General features: G+C 36.1%; 1 protein-coding gene across 1 annotated transcript in view; it reads right to left on the reverse strand.

Annotated features, from left to right (window-relative positions):
• Positions 1-24,727, reverse strand: part of LOC150090666 (reversion-inducing cysteine-rich protein with Kazal motifs-like) — a 234,509-nt gene that overhangs the window by 30,600 nt on the left and 179,182 nt on the right. The window contains exons 19-21 of the mRNA XM_090388252.1: positions 15,289-15,416; positions 3,989-4,115; positions 866-964 (exon numbers count right to left, since the gene is read on the reverse strand). Coding sequence (XP_090244378.1) covers positions 866-964; positions 3,989-4,115; positions 15,289-15,416 — 354 coding nt within the window. The remainder of the gene's footprint in view (positions 1-865; positions 965-3,988; positions 4,116-15,288; positions 15,417-24,727) is intronic.

Genomic DNA, 24,727 nt, shown 5'->3' on the forward strand with positions numbered 1-24,727 from the left:
AACTAGGAATATAAAGCTACTCTAGAAAATAAGTTAATATGACAATTTAAACTAATAAATCAGAAAATAAATCAGGAAAAACTTCTCTGTTTCAAGAGCTTCAAGGAGCTACCAAGGATGTAGCTTTAGGAAGGATGTAGATCTAATGGAATGGGTGCAGAGAAGTTCAACCAGATTGGTGAAGGGAACAAAAGGGTGCTCTTACCTAGAAAGGCTTCAGTGCCGCAAATTGCAGCATCTGGAGACTAGGCACCTGTGGGGTAGATCTGACTGAGATGTTTAAGGCCTTGAATGGATTGAGTATGCTAAATATTAATGGCATTCTTTCTTTTTCTGAGTGTACCCATATGAGGGGACATAAATTCAAGTTGAGGAAGGATGGTTGCAAGATAAATGTGTGGAAGTTTGCCTTCAGCCAGTGGGTGGTTGATTGTTGGAACAGGCTTCCATCTGTTAATCTGTTGTTGTGGAAGTTGATGGTTTGAATTAATTCAAGTAAGAACTAGATAAATTCTTGGAGGGTATGGATGGGTGAAGTGTGTGTGTGTGTTTTTTTTTTTTTTTTTTTTTTGCTGATGCTATATAAGCTTGTTTTCTTGCACCATTTACCACTATTATACTACTACATGCATAACAAAACAATCTGAAGTCCAAAATCTCCATTCTGCATAAATATAAATATAAAAAAGTCATCTGATGTTAAATTAGTGAGGTTTTATTGTATACCTTCATTTCAAAAATAAAGAAATGCATACTGACAATGGATGACATCAACAATCAGTATTTTAAATGCAAAACTTAACATGTATCTTTAAGAACGGCTGTAATCTTTGGGGGGGGATAAAATTATAATTCGAACACTTACCACATATTGGACAACATCCTCCAGGTGGAAATACTATAGTGCAATGCTCAGATGGTAGAGGTGAACATTTCACTCCACTACATCTTGAATGTGATCCACCTATAAGTGATAATTAAAGGATATATATCTAAGAAAAATGCTTATTTTGCCATTTTTAAATTCTTGTTTTGAAGTATTTTAACAACTTTGAGAAATTTTTTTTGGGAATAATTAAGAAAAGATCTCTTTAGTCACTGTTTTAATTTATACTTAATCAACACATATCATGTAGCTACTCAAGAATAAATACAAAGATTCCATTCATAAATCTTTCTTTCCTAAGTAGATCTAAGGAACACTGTAAGTTTCATTATTTTTCTGTTAATGAACTTTATTGTATACCGTTATACAAACGAACTAAATCATAAAATTCAACTGTTCTATATAAGGTGATTTGGCACAAGGTTCCACTGTGAAGACAGCTAGGTATATTCTTGTATTCAATTTAATTTTTAAAACATTCATTTTATGTGTACTTATCATGTTATAAAATAATAGTAAAATGACATGTGTCCCCACTAAAATTTATTGGCAGCATGTGGGACCATATATCAGAGTGATTTTAGTACACCACTATAAAGATAGATAACAGGGATAACAAGTTTTTTTTTTTTTTTTTTTTTTGTACACTTGAATACTAAAAAGAAAAGAGCAAATCAGGTTGGACCTTTACATAACAGATGCGGAAAAGTTATAGATAATCCTATTGATGCTGCAGATAAATTGAATAGGTAGTACTTTGCATTGATATTTACAGAAAAAGACCCTTCAAGGTGAGGAGAAACTGTATGAGTGAAGCTGGAAAGTATGAAATTAGCGATACTGAAATTCAGAAGATTATTTATTAAAATAATCTTTAAAGCCTAAAAGGCAAGCAAGGTCCCCTGGATTTGATGGCATATGACCACTAATGTTGAGGGAGGCAGCAAGATAGTATTTGAACCATTGGGTTTAATTATGAGGCCATCACTAGACTCAGGAGTTATTCCCTTGGATTGGAGAAGTGTTAATGTATTGTCAATACATTAAGGTGGCTCTAAGAGTGAAGTGGGTGACTACTGACCAGTCAATCTGACTTCAGAAATAGAGAAAATAATGGAGGCAAGGTTAAAGAGTGCATCACAAGATCATTTAGAGATATGGAATTCTAAAGGAAACACAGCATGGTTTTGTAAAGGAAAAATCATATTTAACCAAGCTGGTTTAGCTATTTTAACAGATTCACTTATGAGCCAGATGTTGGAAATAATTTTAAACATTGTTCATTTAGATTTCAGTAAAGCATTTGACTCAATCTAGTATGAGAGATTACTGTATAAGCTGGAACATGTTGGAATCACAGAGAAAATCCTTAGATTGGTCTAAGGTAAGAAGTGAGGTTTCTCAAGGATTGGTAAAGGGACCCTCTTGTTTTTGATTTTCTTAAATGACATTGACAAAAGGGAGAGAGGGTGTAAGGTCAAAATTTGCAGATAGTGAGATCAGTAGAGTTGCTAATGATCTACACCAAGCACAGCTTCTTCAGGATAACTTAGACTTCAAAAATGGCCAGAAAAGTGAGTTATTTTTTAATGCAGCAAAATGCATTTACATTTTGGCAATAGAAACTCCAAAATAACTTACATACTTGGTGGGGGGTGAACTAAAAACAATAGAGGAAGGAAGAGATTTGGAAGTTAGGATACAGTCAGACATGAAGTTCTCTGAGCAGTATAGAGAGGTGGCAAGGAAGGCCCATGGTATCCCATTGATGATTTATCAAACATTTGTTTGTAGAGATAGAGAAGTCAATAAAAAAAAAAAAAAAAAAAAACCCCTGTATAAGGCAATTGTGATGCCGTGCTTGGAATACCATCCAGATATGGAGACTGCACCTAAAAAAGACATGGTGCTTCTTGAAAGGGTCTAAAGACAGGCAACATGCCTGGAAAAATCAAAAGGAGGCTGACAGCTTGGGAAAATTCAAAGCTCAGCTGGATAGAAAGCTACACGAGAGAATTAAGTAGGTGGGTTATTATTATATTTTGGCCAGTTCAGCAAAAGCCCAGGACCTCCTTCTACTATACACATAATACTAAATCAAATTTTGGTAGTTAGCATTAAAACCAAGGGAAAAGGCTTAAATTTTAGAATGGGAATTTTTGTTGACTAAGGAGCTTTTTTGGTCTCCATAAATTGGACAAAAAGTAAAGGGGACAGTACAGTTCAATTTTGGGAAATTCTGAAGACAATTCAAATTTTCAGTTATTATTTTAATGGTGCTAGAGCTTGTCACTCACATCTATGTGTGTTCACAGCCTACACATGTTGATTTGCATGGTGCGTGAACTGAAAAACCCAGGATAATTCATGGCCTGAGATTGGCTAACTGCAGCCAAAATGACTTAAACAAAAATGACTTAAATTCCTGGAGTCATTAACAGTAAACCCAGACTACTCTAAATGAGTGGAAGATATCAATGCATCATGCTGATTAAGCTACAATGGAGGACAAAACTTTGAACATGTTCATCATCAAATCAATGGCTATATTTCTTCCATCTAGGAATGTACCACACAAGGTAGATGCCAAAATGGATGAAAAAGGATTCAGTGAACTTGGCAGAATGGAAAGCAGCATGGTGCAGTGAGAGAGTGAAGGGAGACTAATTTGTATAATAAATTTGAATTGAATTGTAACAAAACAACATATGGGGTTAAGCAAATAAAGTCTGAGCATAAGCAATTGCTGAATAAGACAGCCAAGAATTAGGACAAGTTTTATTTGTGTATAAATATGAACAGAGGGGCAAACCAGATTAAATCTACAGGAATTGCAGGGGTATTTTGAAATAGTAGTTAAAACGAAATCAAAATATGGGTTACCAACATTTGATTTCAATCAATGTGAGACTTTCTGCTCTCACTGAAGACCAAATTCTTGCCTTGCTTTGGCTTACGTTCAACATAGAGACAAATACCATTATTCACAGTTCTGCTATTGTATAATATTATTATGTAATATAAAACTACATGATAATGTAAAATGTAAGGAAATATGCAAGTTAAGGAACAACAGATACAGAATGGCAAAAAAAAGCATACCAAAATATCCAACAGCAGCACATGGTCCCTTGTAATCAACTGATACTCTTTCAGCCCAAGCAGCACATTCACTAGCATAAGTTTCTCCATTGTGACCACATACAGGCCCACTGCTACGACAATGATGCTAAAAAAACATATCTCTATAACTATGGTAACACATTCTATTAGATAAATGATACTATTAAAGAAATAGAAACACACAAAAATTTTGTTTTGTCATGTAGCTTATTGATAAGTTTATGAGAAATTTCAAAATTTTCACAAGTATTTAAAATTTGTATCAAGGAGACTCATACAACTAGTTGAGAATAATGTGGAAGTCATCTATTGAAATATACTTTTTCTTAATGGCTTTAAAAATTATAACATAGCTAAAGTGTGTATGCCAATTGCAAATTCACTGGAACATAACTCCCAAGTGAAACACAACTTGACACAAAGTGTACTTTATTTATTATTATTTTTTTCCCCCTAAAATTCATGCTAAATTGTATATTTGTAATATAACTCAGCCCCTTTTTTTATATCATCTTTCACATTTTGCACAGCAGTGTTATATAACAATAAAATATACATTTTAATTCAATTATTTCTGCTCATTCTTTTAAAAGTTTACATTGTGATGTATCACACTGCACAAACTGCAAGGAAACTGGAAAGCATATACAGTGTAGGAAACAAACCCAAAACCCACAGGCTTACCTGATGATGATGAGACATTGCTCTTACTGATGCTATATGTATAATTATGCAACCAAACTATTCCTTGTTGTCTGTTTAGTACTGTACTTAAAATTACTTTAGTTTATTTTAAGATTTGAGCAAAAAAGTATGTGTACAATATGTGTGTATAAATTATAAATATATTAATGTTTTTCTAAGAATATACATTTAATGCAAGTTTAGGATTTTATACTCAGCATATAAGTTTCAGCCAGCAGGTGGTGGATTGTTGGAACAAAATTCTATCTGTTGTTGTGGAAGTATGTAGTTTGAATAAATTTGAGGAAGGACTAGAACTACTGGAGGGGATAAATAGATGATGTGAGGGTGTCTTTTGGGGGGGGGTGATGTTGTTGTTTGGTTTTTAGGAGCATTAGTAACTAAGGCCATATTGCTCCGGGAATATGCGGTGGTCATTCCCTGACCTTTCCGCACCCTCTGCATTCGGTGATGATGGGCTCGAACCCCGGTCTAATCAAGAAGCGTGTGCTATGCACTGTTGCTCCTTCAGGGGGGATGCATAAATTTGCTTTTTTGCATTATTTGCCACTGCTCATACTAAAATGGAGTTGATCTTAGATGATTTTTTAATGCTTCAAATTTGCCTTACATGCTGAAATATTTGATTGTTTTTGTAGCCTACAGAGTTTAAATTATATAGGATACAGATATGGTCTAAGTACTCACAATGGAACCAATCTTCTGCTTCCATGTTGTTGCCTCGGTTTTACACTTGGATGGTAATGTGGAAAGCAAATAGTATTCCTGATGGGTATCTGCCATTTAACTAGCTTTTGATCACGTAGCGAAGATCATTTTGACATTTACAATATGTTTGGCAAAAGCTGAAATGCACGTAAAATGTAACAGTAAATAACAGCTAAAGAGGGATCAGATTAATCGGTTAATTCAGTCTTAAAAAGTTCATATGCGTTCCATTCAGTTAGGCTGAGATTTTTAAATCCACAATAAACATAATTAATTTAATCAGCTGAAATTTTTAACCTGTTAAAATCTATAAGCTGGTTACTGAAATAAGTAATTAAAATGATTTTTTAAAAAATTCTTTTGATTTAGTAAGAGACCTATCTGCAATTACCTGTACCAATGTGATTATGTATCAAGCTGTTGAGACTGAAGTATCTCTTATTTTGGCTGTTAGTCCATATAACTTCCATTTCAATTTCTCGCTTAATAGTGAGTTTTCTCTCAAATATCAACATTAGTAAGAGCTGTTCTGTCACGTGTTTCAGCCATATTTCCATTATTGAAGACATCAATAATGCAAAGTACTGCATATGGGTAGAAGTAACCCCAGAAAAACATACTAACTGTGTGGTACTACACTTAAGGTGGTAGAAAATGAAAAAGACCTGGGAGTAATTGTGCAGGCAGATATGAAGTTTTCTGAGCAATGCAGACAGGCTGCCAGGGCAGGTCATGAGGTTTTGTCGATGATATATATAGGAATTTTGCTAGCAGGGAAAAGGAGGTGATTATCCCTCTGTATAAGGCAATGGTCAGGCCACGCCTTGAGTACTGCGTACATTTTAGGAAGGATGTAGATTTGCTTGAGCGTGTACAGAGAAGGGCAACAAGATTGGTGAGGGGAATGAAGGGATCCTCTTACCAAGAGAGGCTTAAGTTCTGCAAATTGCAGTGGCTGGAGACTAGGCACCTACGCAGTGATCTGATTGAGGTGTATAAGGCCTTGAATGGGCTCAGCACGCTGAATTCTGATGGGATCCTTCCACTTGTTCAGATGACAAACCTGCATAAATTCAAATTAAGAAAGGACAGATGTAGAATAGATGTGCGGAAATTTGCCTTTAGCCAGCGGGTGGTTAATTGCTGGAACAAACTTCCATCTGTCGTTGTGGAAGTTGATAGGTTGAATAAATTTAAGGAGGAACTGGACAGGTATTTGGAGGGAATGGTGTGTGTGTGTTTTTTTTTTTTTTGGCTGATGCTGCATAAGCTCATACACATGCTTTCTTGCATCACATGCCACTACGACTGCTATCAGTGAATTCCTATTCCTTATCCATAATTGGCTATTGCATATATAAGCCACATATATACACTGTGCTGCCACTTTACTAGGTAAACCCCTGCTGTGCACACAAATGGGTTGTCCCACAATATTGAAAGTCATATGACCACAGTTGTGGATATAAATGCAGCAGAACAACCTTTCTAGTATCAGGTACAAACTGTAGCAAGAATGATGGAAAAGGAGTGATATAATGGACTTTGAATGTGGCATGGTAGTAGCTGCAAGATGTGCTGGACAAAACATCTCTGAAATGGCAGTTCTCCTGAACTTTTCACGCACCACAGTTTCAAGTGTATCGAGAATGGTGCAACAAACAGAAAACATCCTCTCAGTGGCATTCCTGTGGAAGAAAATCGCTTGTTGATGAGAGAGGTCAGAGGAGGAAGGCTAGAATTGTGCAAGTAAACAGACGAGCCACAATGTTGCACATCACATCAAAATACAACCTTGGTGTGCAGAACAAAATATTGCAACAGACCACTAGTTGCACTTTGTTGCAAATGGGTTACAACAGCCGACGGCCACATCGTGTACTTTTGTTATCAATGAAGAACAAGAGAGCACATCTCCTGTGGGCACAGCAACACCAGCACTGGACTATCAGTGATTGGAAAACAGTTGCTTGGTCTGATGAGTTGAAGTTCCTGGTGCATTATGTTGATGGAAGGCTCAGAATTTGGTGAAAACAATATGAATCCATGGGTCTGTCGTGTCTGACGACTACTGTGTTATGGTGTGGGGAATGTTTTCTTGGCACACGTTGGGTCCATTGATACCTATAGATTCACGTCTGAATGCCACATCGTATCTAAACTTTGTTGCTGACCAAGTGCATCCATTCATGTTGACAGTTTATCTTCAGTCAGATGGTTACTTCCAACAGGATAATGCAACAGTGCACAAAGCCCGAATCACTATGGAATGGTTCCAGGAACATGGCAATGACTTTTCTTTGCTGTAGTGGCTCACTCAGTCCACAGATCTCAATCCTATTGAACATCTTTGGGATGAGATGGAAATGACTGTTCACTGCAGAACTTCACCTCCGTCAAATCTCAAGGAACTGCGTGACATACTCACATCTGCATGGTATTCTATTCCTGCACAACGTTTTCGGCATCTTGTTCGATCCATGCCTAGATGAATTCAGGCTGTTTTGAAGGCTAAAGGAGGCTCAACATGCTGTTAGGTAGGTGTACCTAATAAAGTGGCAGCACAGTGTAAGTATACATATTACATACATACATAAGCCACAGAACATTGTAATAGGCTTTTCTCATATAAGCAATGCTGATATCACTTTTATCTTTTGCTAGATATAGCTATTCATTCTGACATCAAAAACCATTTTGTACACTCTGGAGTAGCTCTCAATACTTTCTTTCTTTATTATTTATCAAGAAGTGAGGTCTCTATTGAACAGGGAAAATGTGGTAAAAAGTTGAAGTACTGTATACTCTGGTTTTGAGACTTGCCGGTCTCTTCATCAGATAGCAACAGTTTCTAGTGATAATACCTACCATTTAGGATTTTATCTGTGAGAACATTATTCAATGTGAGCTTCTGTGAAATTTATGAAGAAATACTTTGAAAATTATAACACAGTTAAAGTTACCTGGCCTACATGAAATAATGAAAAGCACATGACTACCATATCATCTTTTTTTGGCTTGTAAGATTAAACTTCATAGAAAAAAAGCTAGTCTTGTGTTTCCATAATCTACTCTAGGCACATGGGTTGGTGGTAATATCCTGTTTGTGCCATAACCTTTTTTTTCACAAAGTGCCAGTCATACTCAGATTTCAATGCCTCTAAAAGAACAAAGTGGGTGATAAATTAATCAAATATTCCACTTTTAAATTGAAATTTTAAACCATTTCCACTTATAAATTAGCATTTTAGCATTAGTAGAGGCATTTGATGCAAGAAAGCAAGCTTATGCAGCATCAGCCAAAAAAAAAAAAAAAAAAAAAAGAAAAAAAAACCACTCCCACTTCACCCCTCTGTTCGTTCAAAATAACTGTCCAGCTGAGCCTTAAACTTATTTAGGCTATCAACTTCCACGACAAGGGATGGAAGTCTGTTCCACCAACCAACCACTCGCTGGCTAAAGGCAAATTTCCGCACGTCTATCCTACATCTGTCTTTCCTCAATTTGAATTTATGCCCTCTCAGGTGATTATTCTGAGCGAGAGGAAGAATCCCATCAGCATTGAGCATGCTCAAACCATTCAATGCTTTATACACCTCTATCAGATCACCTCGCTGGTGCCTAGTCTCCAGACACTGTAATTTGCAAATCTTAAGCCTTTCTTCGTAAGAGCACCCCTTTGTTCCATTCACTAATCTTGTTGCCCTTCTCTGTACTCGTTCCAGCAGCTCTACATCCTTCTTGAAATGAGGCCTCCAGGCCTGTATACAGTACTCTAGGTGTGGCCTGACCATTGCCTTATACAAGGGAATAATCACCTCCTTATCCCTGCTAGAAAAATTCCTATATATCATTGACAATACACCATGAGCTACTCTTGCAGCCAGTCTGCACTGCTCAGAGAACTTCATATCTGCCTGCACAACCACCCCCAGGTCCCTTTCATTCTCTACCACTGTCAGTGTAGTACCACAGAGTTGATACGTTGCTCTGGGGTTGCTGTTTCCCATGTGTAGTACTTTACATTTGTCAATGTTAAACTTCATTTGCCACCTCTCAGCCCATCTGCTCAACCTTTCCAGATCCTGTTGCAGCAGCATAGTGTCAGTAGTGTCCTTGACAACCCTGCCTACCTTTGTATCATCTGCAAACTTCAACATTAAGCTTGATATACCATCATCAATATCATTTATGAATACAGAAAACAATAATGGACCCAACACTGAGCCCTGAGGGACTCCACTAATAACATTAGTCCACGACGAGCAGTGTCCATTGATTACCACTCTCTGTCTTCTCCCCCTCAGCCACCCCTTTACCCACAGCAGCAATTTGCCTCCAATGTTACACTGCTCCAATTTGTGCAGCAGTCTTCCATGTGCAACAGTATCAAAAGCCTTTCTAAGATCCAAGTATATAATATCAAAGTTATTCCCTGCATCCAGTTCCTTTGTGGCTGCATCATAGTATCCAATCAAATTGGTCAGGCAAGACTTCCCCTTAACAAAACCATGCTGTGTCCGAGCTATAACTGAAGTCTTGTCTAAATGATCCTGCAGTGCTTCTTTAACTAGTGCCTCCATTAATTTTCCTGGAACAGAAGTTAAACTCACAGGTCTATAATTGCTTGTGTCAGCTTTTGATCCTCCTTTGTGAATTGGGGTCACATTTGCACATCTCCAGTCTATGGGTACCTCCCCTGGGTCCAAGGAAGCTCTCATAATTATGGCTAAGGGTTTGCTTACTTCCTTTGCTGCCTCCTTTAATATAACTGGATAGATCCCATCCACCCCAGGTGCCTTTCTTGTGTTTATCTTCAACAATTTCTCCTCCAGTTTACTCTCAGTTATTACAAGATTCTCTAGCTTACTGCTAGAGTTGAATACACCTCTGGCTTTCCCCTCGCTAAATAACTCCTCATGTGTGAATGTCGATGCAAAATATTCATTTAGTTTGTTAGCTACCTGAGCAGGATCATCAACAGTTGACCCATCGATATCAAGTGGATCAATCTGATTCATCCCCTTCCTTCTAGAGTTTACATAAGTAAAGAACTCTTTGCTGTTTTTCTTTGCATCCCTTGCCAAAGATTTCTCGTAATCTGCCTTCGCCTGCCTAACCTCCTTTGTAACTTGGTTACAGATCAACTTGTATCTATCATAGGCTTCTGTGTCATGTGTTAATTTGTATGTATCCCATGCATGTTTCTTCTCTGCCATATGCCTCATCAGTTCATCTGACATCCATTTAGGCCTAAACCTTGAACAATATTTCTTAGTTGGTATGTAAAGTCTAGTAGCTTCCAAGATAAGTTCTTTGAATGCTTCCCATTTTGCATTTACTGTTGGTAACGTCATCAGTTGGTCCCACTGTATAGAATTTAAATACTGTCTCAGTCCATCGTAGTCGCCTTTACGAAAGCAATAACCCTTCCCTTTACCCCTAATGGTAGTTACCTCTTTGAGTAAATCCCACTTCAGCACACTGTGATCACTGCCACCTAGTGGTTCATTTATCTGCAGATTCTTAATGCATGAAGAATCACTGCTGATAATCAAATCAAGAGTATTCCTCCCTCTAGTTGCCTCCCGAACATGCTGATGTAGAAAACAATCATCCAATAAATCCACAAAAGCCTTGCTAGTGTGTGAGTGACCAGCCCACAAATTTCAATCAATATCTGGGAAATTAAAATCTCCCATTATAAGACTCTCTGATTAACTGGCCCACTCTATTTCCCTGTACAGTTTCTTATTATACTCATCAGAGTCATTAGGCCTATAGCACACTCCTACTCTCAATTTTGATCTCCCAATGCTTATGTCACACCAAACTGACTCGACACTGCACTGTCCAGCGATGTCCACTGGCTTCACTTCCTTGGATTTTATGTATTTCTTAACTAATAGCATAACCCCTCCTCCCTTCCTATCCAGTCTATCTTTTCTGTAGACATTGTACTCTCCAAATTCCAGTTCTGCATTCCTTATATCTGTGTGACACCAAGTCTCTGATATCCCAACAATATCTGCCTTTGATGTTTTGAGCAATACCTCAAATTCATCAAATTTATTTACTAAACTCCTAGCATTGGTGTACACGCAAGTATACATGCACCTATTTCTATTCTTAGCTACCCTAACACAACCCATGTGTTTACTTGTACCGCAATGACTCCCAGCAGTCTCTGAAATATCAAGCATCTTGTTTTTCAGGCTTCTGCTCATTCCAATAGAAGCAGTGCAAGAATCTCTTTCACCTCTGCCAGTGGCTACTGTTAATCTATTTGTCTTTGTATCCCCCCAAGCTAGCAGTTTTCCGACCCACCTAACACTGCCTCGATAGCATCAGCAAATATTCTTGCACCCTTTCTATTTAAGTGTATCCCATCCCTGTAGAAGCAATCCCTCCTGTTAACAAGTACAGTCCAGGCTGAAAAAAATTCTACCCCTTGAGCCTTGCACAATCTTTCCAGGGCCGAATTGATCGACAAGGCTCTCATCATATACTCCCTCCTATCGTGTCTGGGCAGAATTGCAGACACTTTCAAATTCAACCCTATTTCACGGCTTTTTTTCAACAGTGACCTGTACTTGTTAAGCAATTCTGCCGGTCTCCTACTCTTGATATCGTTAGTGCCCACGTGTACAACTATATCACCTTTTGTGCCCTTAAAAGATGATATCTGCTCTACAACATCATCAACCTTTGCCCCTGGCAGACATACCCTGGTCCTGTTCCACCTATCCTTTTTACAAAGCATGTTCCCCGTTTCCCTGACAATAGAGTCACCAACAACTACTAGTTCCTTTGGGACCAGCGCATTCTGCCTTGGGGGTTGCCGCTGTGTTTCACGATGACCAAGTGCAAGCTCTGGCGTTGATGTGGGCAGCTGAGAGCTTGATGGGCCCCTCAATTTAGTTCCTTCGAGGGCATCCACCCTGTCCTTCAAGCTCTCATATAGGCCCATAAGAACGCTGAGTTGTTGCCCTGATTTCGATACACTCCTTGCATCGTGCACACACAAAGACATCCCTCATGGCAATATCATGTCCCGTACCTGAATGCTCCACAAACATCATGCAAGCTGTGCATTTTAGAAGGCTGTGACTCAGAAGGCAACTGCCCCCCTCAGTTCTCCTCTGAGCCACAGCACTTCCATTAGCTTGAGCCTTTTGTTTTGCTGCTCTGGTCTGAGTCATGATTACTTTTAATTTAAATAAAATTTCAATTTCAGTTTATAACCCTAACTTATCTCCCAACACAGCTATAACGGGATATATATTTTTAGCGTCAAGTATTAATCAATCAGTCAAGTATTAATTATCTCAGAGTTCCCTTTATATAACTTCCGTATCAGTTATGTATTAATTAATTATGTTACGTTTGTAATCTAAGTTGGTATATGTATTTAGTTAAAAGTGCAATTTAAATGCCAACGAAGTTGAACAAGTTTAATAGATTTTACCGATCGCTGAAAATATTATAACGTATACTATAATAACGCTATCTAGGTTCGATATATAACGATCGTATGACAAAGACAAAGGCGGAAGTTACGAAGGTAATCTATGGACACTTAAGTATTAATTAACTTTCAAATCTCGCTGTCCCAATTCAGAATAAACCAACGATCCTTACTAGGTCTATAAGCTACTTACAAAAAATAATTTGATGTAAAAGATATTCAATAAGCGGCTAAATTTGGCTAAAAAAACTTCTCGTTCAGCGGAGTTGTAACTTGTAACACGTGGATTTGATACCCTTACCGATACTTTTATGCAATTACAAGGCCGATAAAGAATAAATACACCAGATTAATCAGAAATATCACAAAATAATGCTATACTGCTAAATTTAAATCAAAAGTTTTAGAAAAACAATAATTTCAAATCAATAAATAAGAAAAATCCACTTAGCGGCTTTGAACACGTCTGGCCCCTACTAGCCTTGTCAGCAGACTCCAGCAAATAAAGACAAAATGATGAAAACAGATATTATAAATAAACAGCAGAAATTGTACATGAAAAAAATTAATTTGCCAACTTTGATCTAGATAATGCAGCATTGGTACTCTACCATATGCTTTAAATAGGATCATCATACTTTAAAAATAGCCCTTGAGAAAAGGAATTGCCAACTATATGACACTCTATACTTATATTTTAGCACAGCTTTTCATAATGTTTCATACAAAATTATAAGATCCAATCTGTATAGCAGATGCTCTGATCTGCTATACAGATTGGAGCATTATGGCATTAGAGGCAAGTTACTGCTATGGCATGGTTGAGTGGCAGAAGCCAGAGAGTGGTTATTAATGGGGGCTGCTGTTCTTGGACTAATGTTATTAGTGGAATAGAAGTAGTGTGTTAGGTGCATCAGCGACTAAGTCCATATTGCTCCGTATCTACTGTCAGTAAATTGCGCATGTTCTGTGGTAATCTTCTTTTTGCTGTATGAAAAACCAGAGTTTCCAGAATTGTTATTTGGTTTTTAGGAGCATTAGCAACTAAGCCCATATTTCTCCGGGGATATGCGGTGGTCATTCCCTGACTTTTCCGCATCCTCCGTATTTGGTGGTCATGGACTCTAACCCCGGTCTAATCAAGAAGCGTATGCTAAGCACTGCTGCTCCTGCCCACCTGGCTACGGAGGCGCCTTCCAGGAGGAAAAAATCCATGCTACCTTCAGAGTCCAACTAACTCAACCACATTGTTAAAAAAAAAAAGCCCATAAAAATTCACATGTAGTTGATGGGACTCCAACTCATGTCTTTTCCACCCAGCATAGGAGGGTGACAATTGTACCAACTGTGCTACCCATGAGGGCTTATTAGTGGAGTCCCTTAGGATCCATTGTTGGGTCCTTGATTGTTTCAGTATTTATTAATGATATTAATGAAGATATATCAAGTTTACTGCTCAGGTTTGCTGATGATATGAAGGTTGGACGGGAGGTCAAGGATAGAAATCGGGGTATGATGGTGCAACAAGACTTAGAAAAATTAGCCAGAAGGGCTGAGAAGTAGCAACTGAAGTTTAACATCAACAAATGCAAGGTACTGCATATGGGCAGCAATAATTCCAGATTAACATAACAATTAGTTTGTACCACACTGAAGTTAGTGGAGAAAGAAAAAGACCTAGTGGTAACTGTACAGTCTAACATGTAGTAGTTTTCTGAGCAGTGTAGACAGGCTGCTAGGCCAGCTCATGGAGTTTTGTCAATGATATACAAGAATTTTGCCAGCTGGGACAAGGAGACAATTGTACTGTTGTATAAGGCAGTGGTTATGCTGCATCTTGAGTACTGCATACAGGTCTGGAAGCAATACAGAGAAGAGCAACAAGATTAGTCAGGGACACAAACAGGTACTTTTTACCATAAAAGGCTTCAGTTCTGCAAATTGCAGCATCTGGAAACTAGGCACCTATTGGGGGGGGGGGTAAATCTAATTGAAATGTTGAAGGCTTTAAATGGAGTGAATAAATTAAATGCAGATGGCATCTTAACATTTGCTTAGACAACATAGATAAATGGACAAATTAAAATTTGAAAAAGGAATGGTTGTAGGATAAATGTTAGAAAATATGCTTTCAGCCAGAGGGTGACTGGCTGAAAGCCAGTCACCCTCTGGTGACAAAAACGGAACAAACGGAACAAACTTCCATTTGGTGTTTTGTCACCAAACTCTGGTGACAAAAACGGAACAAACTTCCATTTGGTGTTGTGACAGTGCATATGTTTTTTTTTGACTGATGCTGTATAAGCCTGCTTCCTTGCATCATTTTCCACTACTAATCCTATATCTTTATTCTTTACATGTAATATTTTGCTGTTAAAGATATTTTTTATCCATTTACCATGCAGTTTCCATGATGTGCAAGTGATTTTCTTCGTTGTAGCATCCAGCATAAATTAGGATGTTCAACATTTTCAGTATCACAAACTGGAGACTTGGGATGCATATTGCAATTCATCTGCATGTTAACTGAAATGAGAAGATTAGAGGTAATTATATAACATTAAAAATTAAAATAAATTTTATCTAAAAATTTAAATACATAAAAGATAAATGTTCATTAAGTATAATTAGGACAATTTTTAGTTCATTAGATATTCCTCAAAATTCACACAAGTTTATCAACTAGTTAGTCTGTCCAGTTTTGATGATGTATCTAATTTGCTCTAGAATCCATTTTCAGTTCTAAAAATACAAAAGAAAGGAGGGAAAAAAATTATAAATTACTAATTCTGAATGAAAATACATCAGCACAAAATTAATATTCGAAAATACACTAAAATATAAGGTGTGCAGTCACTTGTAGAAAATCAGTCTGTTCCAGACAATCCTAGAAGATTGATAATGAAACCCTCAAAATTATTCTGGTATTGTATATGAAGAGATTATGAATGAGAATCATCAGTAAAAAGATTATAAGTTTATTGGGTTAAGTAGCCATTTTAATGTATTTCAAAATATTAATTTTTCTGTTCTGGGATTTTCATTTGGAATGTGTAATTTGTTGCTTCTTTTTTATTTTTTTTTCTTAAGAACAAATTTCAGATTGAATTCAGATCTTCATCAAAACTGGGAAGGTTATATAGTTAACTGTAATATGCGACTTTTATGGAACGTCCTGTAAGCTAATAATTTTTTCTTAAAAAATATATTAGAATATTTTCAGTGCAAAGAATTATTATATTCAGATAAAGTTAAAGAACCCAAAATGTTTCAGAAAACAGTTGCTGCTAACAGAATATCAAATCTTGCTTTATGAAGATCTGTACAGAATAATTACATGATTAAATTTTTCATATATATATATATATATATATATATATATATATATATATATATATATTGGTTAATTACTTTTCAAGTTACATCATTCAAAAAATTTACCCCCTTAAAAGTTAGCATTATCAAAGGCACATGATGCAAGAAAGCAAGCTTATATAGCATCAGCCAAAAAAAAAAAAAAAAAAAAAAAAGAAAACAAAAAAACCCCCTTATTTCACCCATCCACTCGCTCCAAATGTTTTCAAGTTCTGCCTTACATCTATTTAAGCTATCAACTTCTACAACGACAGATGGAAGTTTGTTCCAGCAATCAACCATCCGAAGTCTAAAAGCAAGCTTCTGCACATCTATCCTACAACCGTCTTTCCTCAATTTGAATTTATGCCCTCTCAGGCGATTATTTTGAGTAAAAGGAAGAATTCCATTCACATTGAGCATGCTCAAATCATTCAAGGCTTTATACACCTCAATCAGATCACCTCGCAGGTGCCTAGTCTCCAGACACTGTAATTTGCAAAACTTAAGCTTTTCTTTGTAAGATCAATCCTTTGTTCCATTCACTAATCTTGTTGCACTTCTCTGTACTTGTTCTAACAGCTCTACATCCTTCTTAAAATGAGGCCTCCAGACCTGTATACAGTACTCAAGGTGTGGCCTGACCATTGCCTTATACAAGAGGATAATCACCTCCTTATCCCTGCTAGAAAAATTCCTGTATATCATTGAGAACACACCATGAGCTACTCTTGCAGACTGTCTGCACTGCTCAGAAAACTTCATATCTGCCTGCACAATTACTCCCAGGTCCTTTACATTTGTCAATGTTAAACTTCATTTGCCACCTCTCAGCCCATCTGCTCAACTTTTCTAGATCCTCTTGCAGCAGTGTACTGTCATTAACAACCCTACCAACCTTCATATTAACTGCAAACTTGGACATTAAGCCTGATATTCCATCATCAATATCATTAATGAATACAGAAAACAATAATGGACTCAACACTGAACCCCGGGGACTCCACTAATAACATTAGTCCACGAAAAGCAGTGTCCATTGATTACCACTCTGTCTTCTCCCACTCAACCATCCCTTTATCCATAGCAGCAATTTGCCTCCAATGCCACACTGCTCCAATTTGTGCAGCAGTCTTCCATGTGCAACAGTATCAAAGGCTTTTCTAAGATCCAAATATATGATATCAAAGTTATTCTTTGCATCCAGTTCCTTTGTGACTACATCATAGTATCCAATCAAATTAGTCAGACAAGACTTCCCCTTTTGTGGCACTTCTGTCGCCAGGTGGGAAGGAGCAGCAGTGCGTAGCACATGCTTCTTGATTAGACCAGGATTCGAGCCCATCACCCCCAAATACGGGGGATGCGGAAAGGTCAGGGAATGACCACCGCATATCACGGAGCAATATGGCCTTAGTTGCTAATGCTCCTAAAAACCAAATAACAAACAAACAACTTCCCCTTAACAAACGCATGCTGTGGCTTAGCTATAACTGAAGCCTTGTCTAGATGATCCTGCAATGCTTCTTTAACCAGTGCCTCCATTAATTTCCCTGGAACAGAAGTTAAATTAACAGGTCTGTAATTACCAGTGTCCCCCTTTGATCTTCCTTTGTGGATTGGGGTCACATTTGCACATCTCCAGTCCATGGGTACCTCCCCTGAGTCCAGGTAAGCTCTCATAATTATGGCTAAGGGTTTGCTTACTTCCTTTGCCGCCTCCTTTAATATAACTGGATAGATCCCATCCACCCCAGGTGCCTTTCTTGTGTTTATCTTCAACAATTTCTCCTCCACTTTACTCTTAAGTTATTACAAGATTATCTAGCTTACTGCTAGAGTTGAATACACCTCTGGCCTTCCCCTCCCTGAATAATTCCTATGTGTGAATATTGAATGCAAAATATTCATTTAGTTTGTTAGCTACCTGAGCAGGATCATCAACAGTTGAACCATCGATATCAAGTGGACCAATCTGATTCATCCCCTTCCTACTAGAGTTTACATAAATAAAGAACTCTTTGCTGTTTTTCTTTGCAACCTTTGCCAAAGATTTCTCGTAATCTTCCTTCACCTGCCTAACCTCTTTCATGCCGTTAATGAAAGACACTTTTATTTAATGAGGCCAAAATATTTACTGTGCAACGCAATTATACAAGACTATTAATTGCAGAAACCATCGAAATTAAATTACACGAGAATTCTGTTAACATTCGCCGGCTATATCTAATCTCCGATTCGTGTTCTTTTATGTGCACATGCGAAGACAAATAATCCCTATTTAAGTTTCATGCTCGCCCCTATTCGGTAATTTTCATTCCTGTGATCACGACATATGGTCAAAGCATTGTCAGCTTTGAATTGAAAAATCGCTTTGCAATTTTTTCATTAAATTAATTTTTAATTATTTCTTACTGTAATGTAAGATTTTCGATTTTTTTAAATTGTTTTCATTTTAATTTCAGGAGAGTATCATATGAAAGTGTTCTACGTATCATATTGAGATAAACTTCTCTTATTCTTTTACAAAGTTCTTAACAATAAAAATTCCATAAAACTGTGGACCATACTGAAAGACTTGCCTTTTAAAATATTACCTTGTATTTTCAACGTGAAGAATATTTTGTATAATTATTATATATTTCAGTAAAATTTATTTATTTTTCCTTCTCAATGAACGTGTATAACAGGCTCTAGAGTAAAAATAAACATTATTACTGTGTTATTTATTCTTATTATTTATCAGTAAATTGATATTTGGTAACTGTTTTTTCAATAAATAATATTTTTGGTAAACTTTTCTGGACCTTATCCTCACCCATAATAAGTGGAAATGCACCTGAAAACAACCTGCACTGTTTATACCTAAAAAAAAAAAATTTGCCTAAATTTTTTATATATTAACAATCAGTCACTGAATCAACAATACTGAAAATAAAAAAAATACAAAAAAATGCACTGAAAATATATTAATAGCATAATTAATTTTACACATTTTTAAACTGCTGTGCCGAAAAAGGACATGAACAATTTCTAAGTTCAACTGAGTCCTTTCTTGGACAAGAAATCCTGCTGTAGAAAAATATTTCACTAGCTTCACTGCTGGCAGGGATGACAAGAATCATATGAGCCACAGCAGCAAGGTTTTTAAAAAATACAATTTTTTTTCCACTACTTCAACAACTTAATCTTCTCCATTGTTAGAATTTTGTTTTGGAAGTTTTATTCTGATATAATTTTGTCAGGAGGGGGTTCAACATTTTCATCACTTGAATCTTCCACATCAAATAAACTGAACTCCTTCCACTTTTTTATTTCTGTTAAACCTCTTAATTCTGACATCTCGGTTTTGTATGGCAACGAATTATAAAAACTGGAACCGCACCCGACTTGCAAACCACAAAATTAGACGAGAACTGACTCCCATTTTTCCACTGTACCCAACCCAATGCATGACTCTAGAATAAGCATACATATACAGGTAACCCTCATATAACACCGTAGTTTGGTTCCTGCGAAACCGTGTTATATGGAACTAAGAATCAGTACAAAAAAGGGGGTTACATTCCAAAAGCTAAAAGTACGCAGATTTTTTTTATAACTATCGGAAACTTAATTTTTATAGTAGTAATAACTTAATAATTTAACTTTATTTTTATAATAGTAGTAACTTAAATAGTAATAACTGAACAAAAATCTTACCTTACAAACTGTGATACTTATATGTGATAATGTATGTTCATTTAATTTTCTTCCTCTTCATCGCTGGTAAGCACAATCTCTTCTGCAGCATCTAGATTTCGTGTACCTTCTGCTCTCTTTAAGTCATGAACTGCACTCTTTGAAGTTGCAGTTATTTTTATGGTCTCAAACAAGCAGAGGTTCAATAGCGCAGAACCTAACACAGGGATTTCCTAACAAAATACAGTGGACCCCTGCTTTAAATGATATGTGAAAATCGGAAGAATATTTTCCACTTAGCAAAATAAAAATAAATTTACGCTTACATACATAGCTTAATTAATACGTATTGTAATATGTACATACTAATTGATATTTCTGTTCACTGACTTTTTTTTTTATTGTAAAATTTAGAACAGTAAAAACAATAAGCAATTAATAACAAAGAACAACTTGGCATGCACAAGTTGCAACAAACACAATATGGAGTTTATATGGAAAATTTATTTGTTTTTTATATGATTGAATATTTCATGGAAGGGGAAACACATTTCACCATAATAACGTGAAAACTCACAGAATTTCCAACTATCAATACTATAGTTTACTACCCGTTTATAATTGATTACACTAACAGAAAAGACCAATAAACTGGGAACTGCAAATTGTTTTTATTGTTTTATGGTAGTGACCTCCAGAAACGTGCTTTAGAAAAATATCACGAACGTGATAACAACTAGCGAGTTAACAGCAGGGATTCACAAAAATGAATGGAAATGTTGAAAATTACATCTAACATAATAGCAGAGTTTTCCCAGCACAAAAGCTCAAAAATATCATGTTATGCGAGACGTCTAGCAATTCTCAAACTGTATTAGAGTGAAACCTTGTTGTAGAATTACAGTGTTGTGTGAGGATTGCTGCATTTCTCAAACTGTGTTAGAGTGAAATCGTGTTGTAGAAGTACCATGTTATATTGGGGTTGCCTGTATACATTTTTCTTGTGTGGGCTCTACAGAATACACACACACACATATATATATATATGCAGGAATGAAATAATGCTAAATTGTAGAAATGTAGAAGACGTCCTGTAGTTTAAAATACCCGAAGCAATCCAAGAACAAACCGGACCCTAGGCAACAATGGTTAAACATAAATATTAAATTCAATAAAAAATATACATAATTAGCCAACCATGGGAACTGATACTTTGCAAGGGACTTTGTCGAGGGCTAAACCCCTACAAAATACATAACCCATGGCTGGCAGAGCCATCAGTTTCTGTTGTCATCTGCCTGTATCAGCGCCTCCGTAGCCAGGTGGGAAGGAGCAGCAGTGCGTAGTACACGCTTCTTGATTAGACCGGTGTTCGAGCCCGTCACCACCAAATACGGAGGATGCGGAATGGTCAAGGAATGACCACCGCATATTCCGGAGCAATATGGCCTTAGTTCCTAATGCTCCTAAAAACCAAATAACAATAACAATCTGCCTGTATAACTAGGACCGAAAGATGTCAAAATGGACACATAAGTTAGGTATTAAAATAGAAATTAAGTAGCTTATTAATAGTAATTTTGCAGAAGACAGGCTGGATGACATTTAGCCCGACCGATAGCTGTAACAAAATAGTAAATAAGCAATGCTGAGAACTAAATAATCTGCTAAACATAATAAGCTAAATTAGCTAACAAAAGGAGAACGTACTAGCCTTCTCTCCATTCTCTGTTCTCCTTTTGTTAGCTAATTTAGCTTATTATGTTTAGCAGATTATTTGGTTCTCAGCATTGCTTATTTACTATTTTGTTACAGCTATCGGTCGGGCTAAATGTCATCCAGCCTGTCTTCTGCAAAATTACTATTAATAAGCTACTTAATTTCTGTTTTAATACCTAACTTATGTGTCCATTTCGACATCTTTCGGTCCTAGTTATACAGGCAGATGACAACAGAAACTGATGGCTCATGTATTTTGTAGGCGTTTAGCCCTCGACCAAGTCCCTTGCAAAGTATCATTTCCCATGGTTGGCTAATTATGTATATTTTTTATTGAATTTAATATTTATGTTTAACCATTGTTGCTTAGGGTCCAGTTTGTTCTTGGACTGCTTCGGGTATTTTAAACTACAGAACATCTTCTACATTTTTACAATTTAACATTATTTCATTCCTGCATATATTTAACGACGGATGTAATGTTCTATCTCAGATGGCATTAATCTGATTGGTTAATATCCCAGTTCTACGCTTTAGTAATTTGATTCTATATATATAAGCTTTTAATTTTGCATAAAGTTTGTGTCACTGTGGCTGACAGCTTTGAAACTGTTCCTACATGTGCAGCCTTGGAATGTGGAAGGGAAACTGTTTTTGCTTCTGATTAATCTTTCATAATCCTTTTGTAATCTAATACTTAAAAGTTAAAAAATGAAAGTACATGCCACTCACAATTTGTTTCACAGTGACCATGGTTGCCGCAAGAAAATTTGGACTTACTGAAGCTGAAATTGAAGAACTGCTTTGGAATTCTTCAGGTGTAGAATTTAATGAAAGTGAAACAAAGCAGACATCATTGTACCTGCAAAAAAAAAGCAGAAACTCCAAAAAAGTATATCAAATGAAAAGGAGGCGGTTTTAAAAATCATATTTTTGATTTTGAAATCTAAACGTATCTCTTAGTGGCATACCTAATGTAGGTTTACCAAATGAATCTAAGGAAATAAATTTTTAAAGCCATAATGAATAACAATTTCAGTGATGCTGTAAGTGAAATAAATCACTTTTACCAACAGCTTTCAAGTTGTATTGGCATTTGGGATTTAACTGAAATTGCCCAGATGGTATGACACTACAGTTTAGAAAATGTGTACTTTTTCACAATACTGATGCTAATGGGGACTATAATGGAAAATGGGCTGAAGGACTACTCATTGACAGATCCAGTGATAATTATGTCTTTTATTTGGAAAAATATTTTCTCAAGATCAATTCCTGTTATTTCTCAGTTTACTCCACTTCTGTAACAATAATGGACAACCAGAGGGAGACATTTTTTAAAATCTGTAAGTTCATGGCAAATTTAATAATTAATTTCCAAAAATTACTGAAACCATTTTGAAATTTCTGAATTGATAAGAACATTATGGTATGGATATAAAGGCAAAATTCAGGCAGTATCTTTCCCTCCATTTTGGAATGAAATTATTGATTGATTTTGATTGATATAGGTGCTACCACAGAAACTGAATATTATGAAGCTTTTGGACTGTTAGGTGCTATTGTGAATGTCTTTTATGGAACAACACTTAGAAAGGGCATTCACTCTTTACTAATAATTGGTGTACCCATCCACAATTTACTAAAACACTATATGAAAAAGAGAAAAAAAAAAAAAGAAGCCTTACGTGGGACAGTAAAACCAACAAAGGAAACATATGCCAAAATTCCAATATAACATGAAATAAGGTGACAAAGAAAGCAAATGCACTGATGGCTTTAACTGTGAAATGGCTCAACAGAAGGTGTCCACATGTTAACAATATACAACAAGATGATTGAAATAAATGAAGTAGATCACCAGTGAAAAATAGATGAAATCAGAATAAGAGTTCAGGAGAAAATCAGACATGCAAATATCCTTTACACAAAGTGAAGGGAAATCAATAAAGTAGTAAATTTTTTTAAAATTCTATTACTGGTGTAGTAATGCTTACATAACATAAAGAAATGAGGAATAAAAAACTGCAATTGTTATATTTATATTCATAAGGCATTGTAAAAGAATTTGGTGAAGAGATTAAACAGTTGAAAGAAAGATCTACTAGTAGTGAAAATCCCTGTACACTGACTGCAAGACTTTCTGAAACTTATACAGGCAACTGTTTATGAACGTTTGATTTATGAACATTACAATTCATTCAAAATTTCTTATTCGCTAATAGATAGTTCCTTATAAAACAAAATGCCAAACATATAGTGAACATAATTGTAAGGTTTAAACAAATAAACTTTTAAGAAATGTATTTATTACAATAATTATTAGAAAATTATATGATAATTATACTGAACTGTTCTTGTTTAATAAAACTAATCTAGCCAGTAAAAAAAACTTGGTTTACATGTCACACCACATAGAATGTTTTCTTGCCAAATTAAAGAAATTGCTGATTTCTTTCATGGGAAAGAAATCAGTGATTCCCCTATTATAACATAATAGGATCATCACTTGCTTTGCCTAGGTTATCTTAGACAGTCAACTGTTGGTTCACTTAGGGTCTGGGAAAGGGAAGCTTCCCCATCGCTTTCTCTTCCAGTCCCAAAGGTATCTGAAACGGATAAAAGCAGCACTGCAAACACACAGCAAAAAAATGCGCCCGACCGATCTTTCGCGTCGCACAATAACAAACGTGGTCAGTTGTTTTATAGACACCATTAGGGGTAGGTCTGCATTTGGTGACTTAAAAAATATTTTTTTAAAAATTTAAGCGATCTTGTTTTTTATTCTTTTCTTATTTTATTTTGCATTACAATGAATCATACATACATTATAATAAAACGTATTGTACAGACTATTCGATGTTTAGTACATGGTTTTAATGCTTTAAAATGGCTGCTAACATATATAATATATGTATCGTAAAAGTTCAGAAATGCAAGATATATATATATCTAATGAACAACATCTTGGAACGGAACTCGTTTGTAAACTGAGAGTTGCCTGTACTTGAATTTTAAAGGATGGCTATAGTGTTTTCATGGGAATAAATAAGAATAAGCAAAACACACACCTAGTATGAATA

Source organism: Mastigoproctus giganteus, chromosome 1 (assembly GCF_048544385.1).
Source record: "Mastigoproctus giganteus isolate SK-2022 chromosome 1, ASM4854438v1, whole genome shotgun sequence".
Lineage (NCBI taxonomy): Eukaryota > Metazoa > Arthropoda > Arachnida > Uropygi > Thelyphonidae > Mastigoproctus > Mastigoproctus giganteus.